The sequence below is a fragment of the Lampris incognitus genome, chromosome 20 (genome assembly GCF_029633865.1).
Source record: "Lampris incognitus isolate fLamInc1 chromosome 20, fLamInc1.hap2, whole genome shotgun sequence".
In the NCBI taxonomy this organism is placed as follows: domain Eukaryota; kingdom Metazoa; phylum Chordata; class Actinopteri; order Lampriformes; family Lampridae; genus Lampris; species Lampris incognitus.
The window spans coordinates 30,300,664-30,314,082 of record NC_079230.1 but is presented as its reverse complement, the minus strand read 5'-3'; the positions used below and the strand labels follow the sequence as shown (position 1 = coordinate 30,314,082).

At 48.2% G+C, this 13,419-nt stretch overlaps 1 protein-coding gene across 1 annotated transcript; it reads left to right on the top strand.

Moving 5' to 3' along the window:
- The first annotated feature begins 726 nt into the window (after positions 1 to 726).
- On the top strand, positions 727 to 10,340 carry rab1ba (zRAB1B, member RAS oncogene family a). The gene is made up of 6 exons (XM_056299993.1): positions 727 to 1,024; positions 2,668 to 2,740; positions 2,873 to 2,968; positions 3,477 to 3,572; positions 9,109 to 9,240; positions 9,615 to 10,340. The coding sequence occupies exons 1-6, from the start codon at positions 1,011 to 1,013 to the stop codon at positions 9,807 to 9,809; spliced, it is 606 nt and encodes a 201-aa protein (XP_056155968.1). The 5' UTR covers positions 727 to 1,010; the 3' UTR covers positions 9,810 to 10,340.
- Positions 10,341 to 13,419: the final 3,079 nt, after the last annotated feature.

Sequence of the window (13,419 nt, the reverse complement as noted above, 5' to 3'; positions counted from 1 at the left end):
AGAGTGTGCCTATGTGTGAATGAGAGGGAGGACAGTGGAATGGTGAGGATGCAAGGAGTGGAGGTGATGAAGACGTGTGAGTTTAAATACTTGGGGTCAACTGTCCAAAGTAACGGGGAGTGCAGAAGAGAGGTGAAGAAGAGAGTGCGGGCAGGGTGGAGTGGGTGGAGAAGAGTGTCAGGAGTGATGTGTGACAGAAGGGTACCAGCAAGAGTTAAAGGGAAGGTTTACAAGATGGTAGTGAGACCAGCTATGTTGTATGGTTTGGAGACAGTGGCACTGACGAAAAGACAGGAGGTGGAGGTGGAGGTGGCAGAGATGAAGATGATAAGATTTTCACTGGGAGTGATGAAGAAGGACAGGATTAGGAACGAGTATATTAGAGGGACAGCTCAGGTTGGACGGTTTGGAGACAAAGCAAGAGAGGCAAGATGGAGATGGTTTGGACATGTGTGGAGGAGAGATGCTGGGTATACTGGGAGAAGGATGCTGAATATGGAGCTGCCAGGCAAGAGGAGAAGAGGAAGGCCAAAGAGGAGGTTTACGGATGTGATGAGGGAGGACACGCGGGTGGCTGGTGTGACAGAGGAAGATGCAGAGGACAGGGAGAGACGGAAACGGGTGAGCCTCTGTGGCGCCCTCTAGCGGGAGCAGCCGGAAGTAGCAGTAGTAGTGGTCTGTAGCGTCACGTCATTTGACGTCACTGCCGCACTTGCGCAGCCATCTTGTACGTCTAGTGCAGAACGGATACCGAAAAGAAGGTAAAGGAAGAGAATAAACCCCACGTTCTCAGGTGAAACAGGGACATGTCAGCTAGCTTTCCATGGTAATACTAAAGTCGAGTAGACTGGACTGAATAGGGACGGCATAGGAGGCGGTAAATAGCCATCTCAGGGCCTGTGAACAACAAGACCTACAAGTCATCTTTTTGTGCCGGAGTGGAAAGCGGAATAAGAGGAGCAGTCGCCTCGCAGACGGAAACCCGCAGCCAGAGCCTCAGTCGGTCCAACATGAATCCTGAATAGTGAGTAAAATTAAAAAGATGCTTCCACGTTTGGTTTCGGTTATTTTCCAGGGCCGTTAGACCGTGTGTGACTTGGCTCCAGCGGGCCGGACTGGGAGCCGGACTGGGAGCCGGACTGGGCGCGGACACATCCTCTTAACGAACGTGTCAGGCTCGAGCCTTTTCTCTCTCTCCCGGTCAGCTGACGGTTCTGCTCGTGCCACCGTTTAGTCGTCCCCGGCTCTCGCGGCAAGCCCGCGAGGCCGGGTGCCCGGTCGGCGGGCGACCCCGGAGACGTCACGCCGGCGGCCGGTCAACTCGACGGCTCGGTGCTAACGGCGGCTCCGCGTTGCCTCCGGCTTGGTCGGGCGTCTCGACGGACACAAGCGGCCGCGTCGTGTGCGGGCCCGGGGAGCCGGGTGTGAAGAGTCGCGGGGTAACCGGCCGGGGCACGTTGCTAAGTGACGGGGACAAAGACACGTCGAAACCTGGCCATTTTTTTGGCTAATGCTAACTAGCCACCTGAAGCCCTTTGACACCTGCGGCCGACTGCCCCCCCTCCTCTACATATTGAAGCCTTTTCTCACATTCTGTCGGTTTGAATGTCTTTGTTTCCTCCCCAGCTTGTACTTGGCCAACCACCCTACCCTTCACACCCGGCTTCCCACCCGCAGGCACGGCCAGCTGCGACCGAGCCGGAGATAACGCCCGAGATTCGAACCGCCGATCCCCCCTCCCCGCCCCCCCGCGTTGGTAGGCAACGGTACGCCACCCGGGCCTTGAATGGTTTCTTATTTTTTTTAAAAGTAGTAACCGACGGTGGCCACCATTACAGTTTCAACTTCACCGCTAATCTCAGTTACTCGGTCGTTGGAAAGGTGTTTTTTAATGCGCAGCTGTGTGACTTGGTTGACCCGTCGCGGTTGCCTTTTGGACGGCTACAGAAGTTTCGCCCATGCGCAGTCGCGGCGGGGGGGGGGGGCTTGGCAGATCGCGACGCTCCAATTACGCTCGGCGTCCGTGACGTCATACCAGACGCCGACTCGACGGGCGGTGTCACGCTGCAGCACACGGCGGCTTCCGGCGGTACAGGATGACGCTGAACACGTGTGGCAAGTTGTGGTTTGGCTCTGAAAACACCACTTTCCGCAGATGTGCTCACCAAAGTACTGCGGCGAACGTAGAAGCGACGATAAAGGTAACGTTGCAGCCCCTTTATTGAACGCACACAGAAACGAGAACTTACAGATATGTGACACAGTACATGGGGGTCATCAGCTCGAACAACAAAGTTGTTCAGGGTTTCACTTCCAAGGTTACACAACACAACAGAATGACAACCGCAATTACACCACAACAAATTGTAATCACATAAACCCACATAAAACACTTACAAAACATTTAATAACAACTGACAATCTGCACACAGTGCCTGATGGGTAAACCAGGACAATTGGCACAATTCTGACGGGGCAGCAACTTCGCTACAATACCTTTCGGGGAGGCACAGTTAAGTGAGCAAGGTCGGTATTAGCTGCGTGGCTTGTGCTCAGCATTACCAGGGTATGGATGACCAAAGCCTGGCAGATGAACTCAGAAACGGTATGTATGGCAGGGCGAGAAATGTCAGGTCCCTGGTCTGACCTAACATGCTTTTATTTCAGTGACTATCTCTTCAAGCTCCTGCTCATCGGAGACTCCGGTGTGGGGAAGTCCTGTCTTCTGCTTCGGTTTGCTGTGAGTTGCTCGGCTTTCTTCATGTCGAAATGTTGGCTTTTCCCCTGCTCGGCCTTGTTAAACGGGTCTATTTTCAGACACGAGGTTTGTTCACGTCACCTTTCCCCTGTCTTTCTACCACCCTCGATTCAGGATGACACGTACACAGAAAGCTACATCAGCACCATTGGAGTGGACTTTAAGATCCGCACCATTGAGCTAGATGGCAAGACCATCAAACTGCAAATTGTGAGTCTGAATACATAAAAAGAGACGCACACACACACACACACACACAGAAACCACTACTTAACCCAGTTACATTAAAAGACATGAAATAAAGATGTCTTCGCTTGAGGAGCTTGCTTCTGTGAAAAAGTTACCTAACTGCATTCCAATTTAGGAGCTTTGATCCAGCTGTTGTCAAAAAATGTGAGAGGCAGTCTGTGTGTGTGTGTGTTATAGTCAAACCAGGGTGTAACTAGATACTGGTTTGGCCAAGGGAACTCTCTAAAGACAAATGGCCTTATTAAAGGAACAACTTCTGTTGTAGACTCCCAAATAGGCAGAATGTCAAAGATTTATTGTGTTTTACAGACACAGCATGTTGAGGTTATGTTGCCAAGATACACTGCACTGTATATATCCATGAAAGATAAGAGACATAGGCAACAGTTACTAGAACTGCTAATACTACTTCTGTATGTTGTTAGTCATTCAGTAAGGTTGCTGATGAACCTCTGTTTCTGGCTTTCAGTGGGACACTGCGGGTCAAGAGAGGTTTCGCACTATTACCTCCAGTTACTACCGTGGAGCCCATGGCATCATTGTTGTGTATGATGTCACAGATCAGGTAGGTTTACAAACTACATTTTGTGTACTTTAGAGCTCACGTCCACCGGTGGTTGGCAGTTTTTAGTTGAAATGAAAAAAAGCAACAGTAGCAATGTTTCCTTCCAGCTTTTGAATGAATTTCTAGGGAATGGTTTAATGTTGCAAAAAATAAACACATGAATTAAGGGGGGGAGGGGGGGCAAAATATGGTAGGACTGAGCATCGTTCCAGTGCTGACTTAATGTGTGTCAAGATGATGTCCAGCATTTTGGAGCAAAATAACAAAAAATCACGTTTTTCCAATTAAACATTAAACAATCAGTTTTATTCACTGTTGAAATGGTAATCTCTGGCATTATCCACTCTCATATTGCTTTAGTCAAAACTACTACTACTTTCAAAGTACTTCCAAAGTATTGGAACGAATGCTCTTGGATAGGCTTCAAGAATATATATCAACTACTGACAATCAGTTTGGCTATAAAAATAAACACAGCACAGATTTGTGCATATATGCACTGAAGGAAGTTGTTAGTAAATATAGAAGATGTACCACTACAGTATTTATGTGGTTTTTCTTTTTGATGCATCAAAAGCTTTTGACCGAGTTAATCATGGTAAATTGTTTGTTAAACTACAAGAGCGAGGGGTCCCCTCTTATTTGATAAGGATCTTGCATTTTTGGTATTCATACCAAACCATGCAAGTCTGATGGGGTAAGAGTATATCTGCCCCCTTCCCAGTGACCAATGGGGTCCGACAAGGTGGAATACTGTTGCTTGTTCTCTTCAATGTGTATATGGGTGATCTCTCCAAAAAGTTAAGAGTGTAAGACTGGCTGTATGGTGGGGGATAATCTTATAACCCTCTGATGTACGCTGATGACTTAGTCCTCCTGTCCCCTTATAGTGCTGGCCTACAGCAACTGCTCAGAGTCTGCTCAAGTTATGGTGTGCAGCATGACATCACATTTAACTCTAAAAAGAGTGTTGTCATGATTGCTAAAACCAAGGAGCATCAGAAGCAAAATGTTCCCTCATTCTTCTTGGCAAACCAAGCACTACATGTGGTGAGCAAAATGAGATATCTGGTCACATCATCAGGAATGATCTATGTGATGATGACGATGATGTGCAGCGCCAGTGTTGCAAACTGTATGCACAAGCCAACATGCTGGCACGCAAATGTCACATGTGTACAGATGATGTTAAAACTGCTCTTTTTAGGGGCCAACTGTACTCCGCTTTATACTGCGCACTTGTGGTGCAGTTATAGCAAAGCGAAAATGAAAAAGCTGCAGGTAGCATATAATGATGCATTTAGCATCTTGCTCAAGCTTCCAAGATGGACAAGTGCAAGTCATGTGTTTGTGACTAGTAATGTTCCCACTTTTCATGCTGTGTTGAGGAATTTTATGTACACATTTATGTGTCGATTAATTGATTCTAAGAATGTGATTATAATGCTGTTAACGGAGCCTACACAAAGGGACACCAGGTACTCCTCTTGTTTCTGGAAACATTGGAACAAATGTCTGTATAGCTTTTAATCATTGTGGACTTGTGAGCTGCTGTTTTTAGCTATATTTTTGTGTTCTTGTCCTGTGTTGTATTTCTTTGTTGTTGTCTTTAACATGGACCTACCTTTGTGTCTGAATAAACTAAGATTTGATTTGATTTGATTTTTAGCTGCTCCTGTTAGGGGTCGCCACAGCTGATAATACGTTTCCATCTCTTCCTGTCCTCTGCATCTTCCTCTGTCACACCAGCCACCTGCATGTCCTCCCTCACCACATCATAAACCTCCTCTTTGGCCTTCCTCTTTTCTTCTTCCTTGGCAGCTCCATGCTCAGCATCCTTCTCCCAGTATACCCAGCATCTCTCCTCCACACATGTCCAAACCATCTCAATCTCGCCTCTCTTGCTTTGTCTCCAAACCGTCCAACCTGAGCTGTCCCTCTAATATACTCGTTCCTAATCCTGTCCTTCTTCATCACTCCCAGTGAAAATCTTATCATCTTCATCTCTGCCACCTCCAGCTCCACCTCCTGTCTTTTCATCAGTGCCACTGTCTCCAAACCATATAACATAGCTGGTCTCACAACCATCTTGTAAACCTTCCCTTTAACTCTTGCTGGTACCCTTCTGTCACAAATCACTCCTGACACTCTTCTCCACCCACTCCACCCTGCCTGCACGCTCTTCTTGACCTCTCTTCTACACTCCGCGTTACTCAGGACAGTTTAAACTGCTTTGGTCAAAAAACACAAAAAAACAAAACAAAAAAAACATAGTAGTTGAAGACTGCTCTCATTATTTATTGCTGGTCCTGCCTACATAATTTTTTCTCCTAACCTTTTATTCAAGCATAGCATATATATTCTTCTCAAAAAAAGAAAAAAAAGCGCTGTTACCTCAGCAAGAAGGTCCTGGGTTCGAACCCCAAGGCTATCCCAGGTCCTTTTTGTGTGGGGTTTGCATGTTCTCCCTGTGTCTGTGTGGGTTTCCTCCCACCATCAAAAAAGCATGCATGTTAGGGTTAATACTCCTGCCTGTGCCCCCGAGCAAAGCAGTGGAAAGAAGAACTGGAGATGGTCCCTGGGTGCTGCAGTTGCCCACTGCTCCTATACAATAGGATGGCTTACATGCAGAAAACGAAATTTTGTTGTAACCTTGTACAACGAAGTCTTTATGCATGATCAGTAATGCAGGTAAGAAAGTCACAGAAAGGTGAATCAGTTCATCTGGACACAACGTTTAGCTGGAGAGACGTTTCATCGCTCATCTAAGTGACCTCTTCAGTCTCAACTGACTGCCAGTATCCCCACCCTTATAAACAGCACAGTTGCATAATGACTGGTTTCATATGCAGAGAGGCATGACCACCAACTAGAGTTTAAATGGCCATGTGTACTATTCACAGAGGATTGGGTAATAGTTATACGATGTAGAATTTGTACAATGACAAAATAAAGTGGCTTTCATTCTTCTTCTTCTCTATATTGTAATGGCTAGGGGCAAGCAGTAAGCTGCAGGCGGGATGAAGGTGCGTCTAATGAAGGCCGATTCCCATTATATTTAAGTTCTATACCTTTTAGTGTCAGAAACCCATAATGAGAGGACATTAAATCTGTCATCCATCCATCCATTATCCAAGCCGCTTATCCCAATCGGGGTCGCGAGATGCTGGAGCCTATTCCAGCAGTCATTGGGCGGCAGGCGGGGAGACACCCTGGACAGGCAGCCAGGCCATCACAGGACTCTGTCATACATCGTCCTGCAAAGTCTTGCTGTTTGTCCTGTATTCGAACAGATTGCATGTCCCCCATCACCAGTTGCAGTTTCACAGTGCAAGAAGGCTGATCTGTCATTTTTCACATCCTCCCTGGTGAACTCGATGCAGTTGTCCACAGAGTTATGTGGTTGGTTAGATGTGGCACGTCCTGAGATTTAAATTTTAACCATTGGTTCAGATTTGTGGACAACACCTGGGTTAAAATTCATCTTGGGCAATTGGTGATGGGGGCCATTTGATTGGTGACGTTTACTCTAAACAACACATACTGATCAGTACTTAAGGTTTGACTCTCATCATCCACTGGATCACAAACTAGGAGTCATCAGGTTGCTGTACCACCGAGCTGACAACGTCCCCCCCGACCAGTGTTGTACTCGAGTCCAGGACTCGGACTCGAGTCAGACTCGAGTCCTGAAAATCAGGACTCGTGACTTGGACCTGAGCACTGATGACTCGGACTCGAACACTGGGGACTCGGGACTCGAGGTTTAGTGACTCGACTACAACACTGGTGTGTGTGGACATGCTTGCGAGTGCGTTTATTTGGCTATTGTGTCATGAAGTAAATAAACTCCCTTTGAAGTGGTGACAGCTGTCATTTTTGTTCATGTAGACCTTTTTTATTTGTATGTCAGCTTTTTTACGGTGGTAATGGGGACTTGACTCAGACTCTTCTTTGGGGACTCGGGCTTGAACACTGGGGACTTGAGACTTGACTCGGACTTGAGATTTAGTGACTCGACTACAACGCTGCCACCGACACAGCGACCAGGGAAGGGGAGAAGTCCCACATTAAACAGGCCCTGGTTAAGTGTGGTTATCCTAACTGGGCGTTTGTCGAAGCCAGGAAGATGCCCAAACAGTGCACCACCCGGTTGAAGAGAGGAGAAGGACAACAGCTGTCTAAGTCTAAACCAGTGGTGATTCCGTATGTGATGGGAGTGTCGGACATTTGAGATGTGTATTTTCCAAACACCGTGTCCCAGTTGCTCTCAAACCCCAAAACGCGCTGGGCCAGAAGTTGGTCCACCCCAAGGATTGGGTCCCTCGGCACAAACGGAGCAATATAGTATAGCTGTTAAGCGCCAGGAGGATTGCCGAGACTTGTACATTGGGGAAACCAAACAGACGCTGGCCAAGAGGACGGCACAACATAGGAGAGCTAACATGTCAGACCAGGACTCCACAGTCTGCACCATCTACAGACCAGTGGCCACTCTTTCAAGGATGAGGATGTGCACATCCTTGATAGGGAGGAACGCTGGTTTGAACGGGTAGTGAAAAGAGCCCATCTATGTGAAGAGGGAACAACCGTCCCTGAACCGGGGGGGGGGGGGGGGGGCCCTAAGAGTACATCTGTTGCCATCTTACAATGCTGTGACTGCAACTATTCCCCAACCCTCTGTCAATAGTACACATGGCCATTGTAACTCTAGTTAATGGTCACACCCATATTTGCATATGAAGCTGGTCGTTGTTTTAAGTCATGATGCAACTGTATTGTTCATAAGGGTGGGGACACCTGCAGTCAGTTGAGACCGAAGAGGTCACTTATGCCCCATTTCCACTGCATGGTACTGGCTCAACTCTGTTCGACTCTACTCGCTTTACTTTTTGGGATTTCGTTTTCCACTGCAGATAGTATCCCCTCACGGCGGAGCCCCCCGCTGGTGATCTGTGGGCGTGTTGACTAGTTTTTATTTTTAAGATTTATTTATATTTAAATAAATATGAATAAATATACGTATATTTATATTTATTTGTATTTAGATTGAATCTGTTTGATTAATTTATTTATCGTGGTGTTTTCATGTCTTTTCATATCCGCTCAGCTCACTTGGAACCTCGACGGGGGTGGTACCAAAAAAAGGACCTGGTACCAGTGCCAGGTACTATCCCTAACTTTTGCCCAGTGGAAAACCAAAAAAAGCGAGTAGAGTTGAGTCGAGTTGAGCCGGTACCATGCAGTGGAAAAGGGGCATTAGATGAGTGATGAAATGTTTCTCTCAGTAAACGTGTCCAGATGAACCGATTCAACTCTCTGTGGTGTCCTTACCTGGGTGACCTGGGTTACTGGGCATCAAGACATTTGGCAGAGTTGTACGGTTGGCACTGGCTGAAGTTTGTCCTTCCTAGAACCTGTGGTTCAGCAAAGACAGGTGGACTGGTTGTAAGTGGAATGGACGTGACTGGGATTCTGTGTCTGGCAGACTGAAAGCCAGCCTTCAGCCATGTGGTCTACTTGTGTTGTTTTGCAGGAGTCCTACAACAACGTGAAACAGTGGCTTCAAGAAATCGACCGCTACGCTAGTGAAAACGTCAACAAGCTTCTGGTGGGCAACAAATGTGACCTCACCACCAAGAAAGTCGTCGACTACACAACAGCCAAGGTGGGTTTGCACCAGCAACCACGAGCGTCTTTATACTAATGATGATTGACATGGGAGAAGACCAGCTGGACGAAGGCTGTCATTCCTGTAGAGGTTCAACACAGAGCGTTTGTTTTTCAGTGTGTAGAGAGCTTTTCTGTTGGAACGGCCCCCATGGATAAAAATAGTGGCTTGAACAAGGGTGGGCTCGCAATGCGTCTGTCCCGTCATTCCGAGTAACATTACGTAGTTATGTATTTATACTTCTGAGAATACTGTCAGTGCAACACATTTGGAGTATATTGTGTGAGAACGTTTTTTTTTCTTACAATATCATAACTGAATAACACTGAAAACAAGTTGACAACTCCTTTTGTCCCCCCGTGCCCTTGCAGGAGTTTGCCGACTCCTTGGCCATCCCCTTCCTGGAGACCAGCGCCAAGAACGCCACCAACGTGGAGCAGGCTTTCATGACCATGGCGGCCGAGATCAAGAAACGCATGGGTCCTGGGGCCACGGCTGGTGGGGACAAACCCAACCTGAAAATCGAGAGCACCCCTGTCAGGCAGTCTGGAGGGGGTTGCTGTTAAAAGGACGCTAATGCCCCCCCCCCGGATACTCCCCCCCCGGATACTCCCCCCAGCTCCTCCGTCAGCAGCTCCTGTACAACCACCGCTGCCACTGACCAGGATTCAGCCTCTCCTTGATTTCTCTCCTCCTCCTCCTCCTCCTCTTCACTGGGCCTAAAGCAACGACTCCTGATGACAACTTATAACCTGCCAACCACTGCTCTGTCCCCATCTCTGTGGGGCAGAGATGGAGATGGCTGTGGTGCCCACCACTGCCCTGTCCCCATCTCTGTGGGGCAGAGATGGAGATGGCTGTGGTGCCAACCACTGCCCTGTCCCCATCTCTGTGGGGCAGAGATGGAGATGGCTGTGGTGCCAACCACTGCCCTGTCCCCATCTCTGTGGGGCGGAGATGGAGATGGCTGGAGAAGTGGAGGTCAGATAGAACGAAACCGAGGAAGCAATAGTTGCTGAGAGCAGGGGGTAGATAAAAGAACAGATGAGAACTCGGAACGGGTTGAGCGAGGGCTGTATCTCCATGCAAAGACAAGAAAGAAAATGACAGGTGGGCGGGAGGGTAGGAAGGACAGAGGTGGGGGGGGGGGTGTTCAAGGCCACAGCAATTCTCTGGTAATTTTTGGTCAGAAAGTAATAGATGGAGGAAAAGGTTGACATTGATAATAGATGGGAACATAGGTGGTGAACGATTAGGACTGGATTCCTGTGAGGTTATCTATAGAACACACACACAAACGGTATAGAAGGTGCAAGTGGGGTGTTAGCGGTTAAATGATTTTTTTGGCGTGACCCCGAAAAGCCGGGTGGTGTTTCCATTTTTCCTCTGGCTGTGTCTGTCTCTTTGCCCCCCACCCCCACCCCCACCCACCCTCAAAAAAAGAAATAATCCTATTTGGTTTCTAGAAAAATCTGCCTGACAACTCGCGCGCACACACGTATGCACACTCTAGGTGGCGCCGCATGTGCCGGTGTCGCCCGGCGTCAGAGGAGGTGTAGCGTTGTTGGAGCTGGAGAGCATGAGCAGTGCGTGGGGCTCGTGGCCGCGCTCCAGAACTTGTGCCTCGCAACAGGACCAGTGACTCATCTTTGTGGTTTACTGATGAGGATATGGGGATGCCCATTCACTGTGCTTCTTCCTTCATCCTCCCTCTCGCCCTACTACCTTCATCTTCCTCCCATGTCACGCTCATTCTTTCCATCTTAACGAATTACCAATTAGCAGGTATAGGAAAGTAAATGATGGACAAAAAAAGGCAAGACATGCTTGTTTGTCCTGAGAGAAGGGGGTCTGGTTTAGGAGCAGAGTGAAACCGGGCCAAGGGAGAATGTAACAAAGCCCCCCCCCCCCCCATCTCAACACTACAGACTGAGCATTTGGGCTCTTTCAATTTGGACTCTAACCAGTTTTCCTCCATCCTTTTTTTGTTTTTATTATTCCACATTTAGAGAAGGGGATCTAGTCAAGAGCCAGATCAGATAGCGAGGGGAAGAGGGGGCAGTCCCTGATGCTGCAGTATGTGGTGTTGGCTCTTCTTCGTCACTCATAGGGTTGGCTAGTCTTCATCACTCACAGGATTTCACATGTAAAAAGAGGTAACGTGAGGTAAACATGATGTAACATGCAGTATGGCTAGGTAATGATGAGAAAACACTATGTCAAGATATAACAGCTGATCTGTATCTACCCCTGAACACACACACACACACACACACACACACACACACACACTCTGAATAGTGGCATGACAACTAGTAACAGACTTCCATTAGGGGCAATGATACACACTTGGAATTTGACTTAATGCAGACAACAGGGAGCAACTGGCGATGTGTGTAGATTTAGTCACTTATTACAATGACTGTTTTATTGTACTTATGATTTGATTTTTTTATTTCTGTCTTGATTTGTTTACTTTTCTAATGAGCAAGCTTGTATAAATCGCGTAGTTCTGATCAGTATACATGGCCGGGGAGGGTTGTAGGTCATCTTTTAACTTTTTGGTTTGTGCTTGTTTTCATGTGAAGCTGGGTAGAGGTAATGGTGTAGGGGTATTTCTTAAAGCTGTTGTTCCCTCCCCCACCTTGCCGGAGATCCACCAGGATCAACACGCCTGTCGCATGTCTCCATTGCCAACCCTAACTTAACGCTACTTATGTCTCTGCACATTCAGGTACCAGTCCGTGGTAAGTCCCTGGTCAGTTGCTTTAGTGGCCTTCCCTTCACCTTGTGCAGAAGCGGGAGCGAGGTTTATCAGGCTGAAGGGAATTCTCACTGAGACCAAACGAGACTGAAATAAAGGAGGATCCTCTGTAGAGCTCCTGCAGAGCTCCTCTCCGGCTCTCTGTGGCAGGGGTCAGCCCCGTTTGTGTAGGAACATTGAGTTAAGAGAGGGAAGCCTGACGCAGTCACTTGCCAGAAGGGGTGGGCGATATGGCCAAAATGAAGTACCACGATATTTTTGGACCAAAAACCTCGATATCGACGTTGTTGCTCGTACAGAACATTTACACAATCAGAGTTTTGATAATCATTGGTAATGTCTATAAATAACTAAGTGGGTGAAGGCAAGTAATAGAGCAGCTAGAAAGGCTGGCAAGTTCAGAAAATTATGGGTGTCCGGGTGGCATGGCGGTCTGTTCCGTTGCCTACCAACACGGGGATCGCCGGTTCGAATCCCCGTGTTACCTCCGGCTTGGTCGGGCGTCCCTACAGACACAATTGGCCGTGTCTGTGGGTGAGAAGCCAGATGTGGATATGTGTCCCGGTCGCTGCACTAGTGCCTCCTCTGGTCAATCGAGGCGCCTGTTCGGGGGGGAGGTGGAACTGGGGCGACTAAAGTGATCCTCCCATGCGCTACGTCACCCTGGTGAAACTCCTCACTGTCAGGTGAAAAGAAACGGCTGGCGACTCCACATGTATGGGAGGAGGCATGTGGTAGTCTGCAACCCTCCCCGGATCAGCAGAGGGGGCGGAACAGAGACCGGGACGGCTCGGAAGAGTGGGGTAATTGACCAGATTTAATTGGGGAGAAAAAGGGGGGGGGGAGAAAATGGCATCTTTTTACTGTAGTGCAGCCTTTAAAACCTGGAAGACAACATGTGTGCCATGTCACGATACCCAGAGTCCACGACGACGTCCGGTCTCACGATACGATACCAGTATGATGTGGACATGTTGCCCAGCCCTACTTGCCCGAGATTGTTGTGCGTGTCAGGTGGTCAGGAGTTTTCTCTGCCGAGCGGTCCCATGACCCGTCACAGCAGTGTGTTACTTCTCCACGGTGTTGCCCTGTGATCCGGTCCATGTCAGGATGAAACAAACCTTTTACCTCATAACAAGGGCTCGGCTTCTTCCTTTCTGCCCAAACCACGTCCTGCTTGACTTTGAACACTTGTAAAAGACTGTTAAGAGCTGGAAGACTTGACAGCGCTGCGGTAGTAGCGTTTTTGCTTAGGCGTGGTACGATGAAAAGAGCAGAGGGCTTTCAGCCTTGTCTTCTTGGTTGGACTGGATCCAAGTTAGAACATTGTCCTCGAGTTCTCTAGTTTCTTCATGTCGACGTTGACCTTCGTCAGCAGGGGGCGTGCATGTTGAACGGCAGCGTTTCTGCGC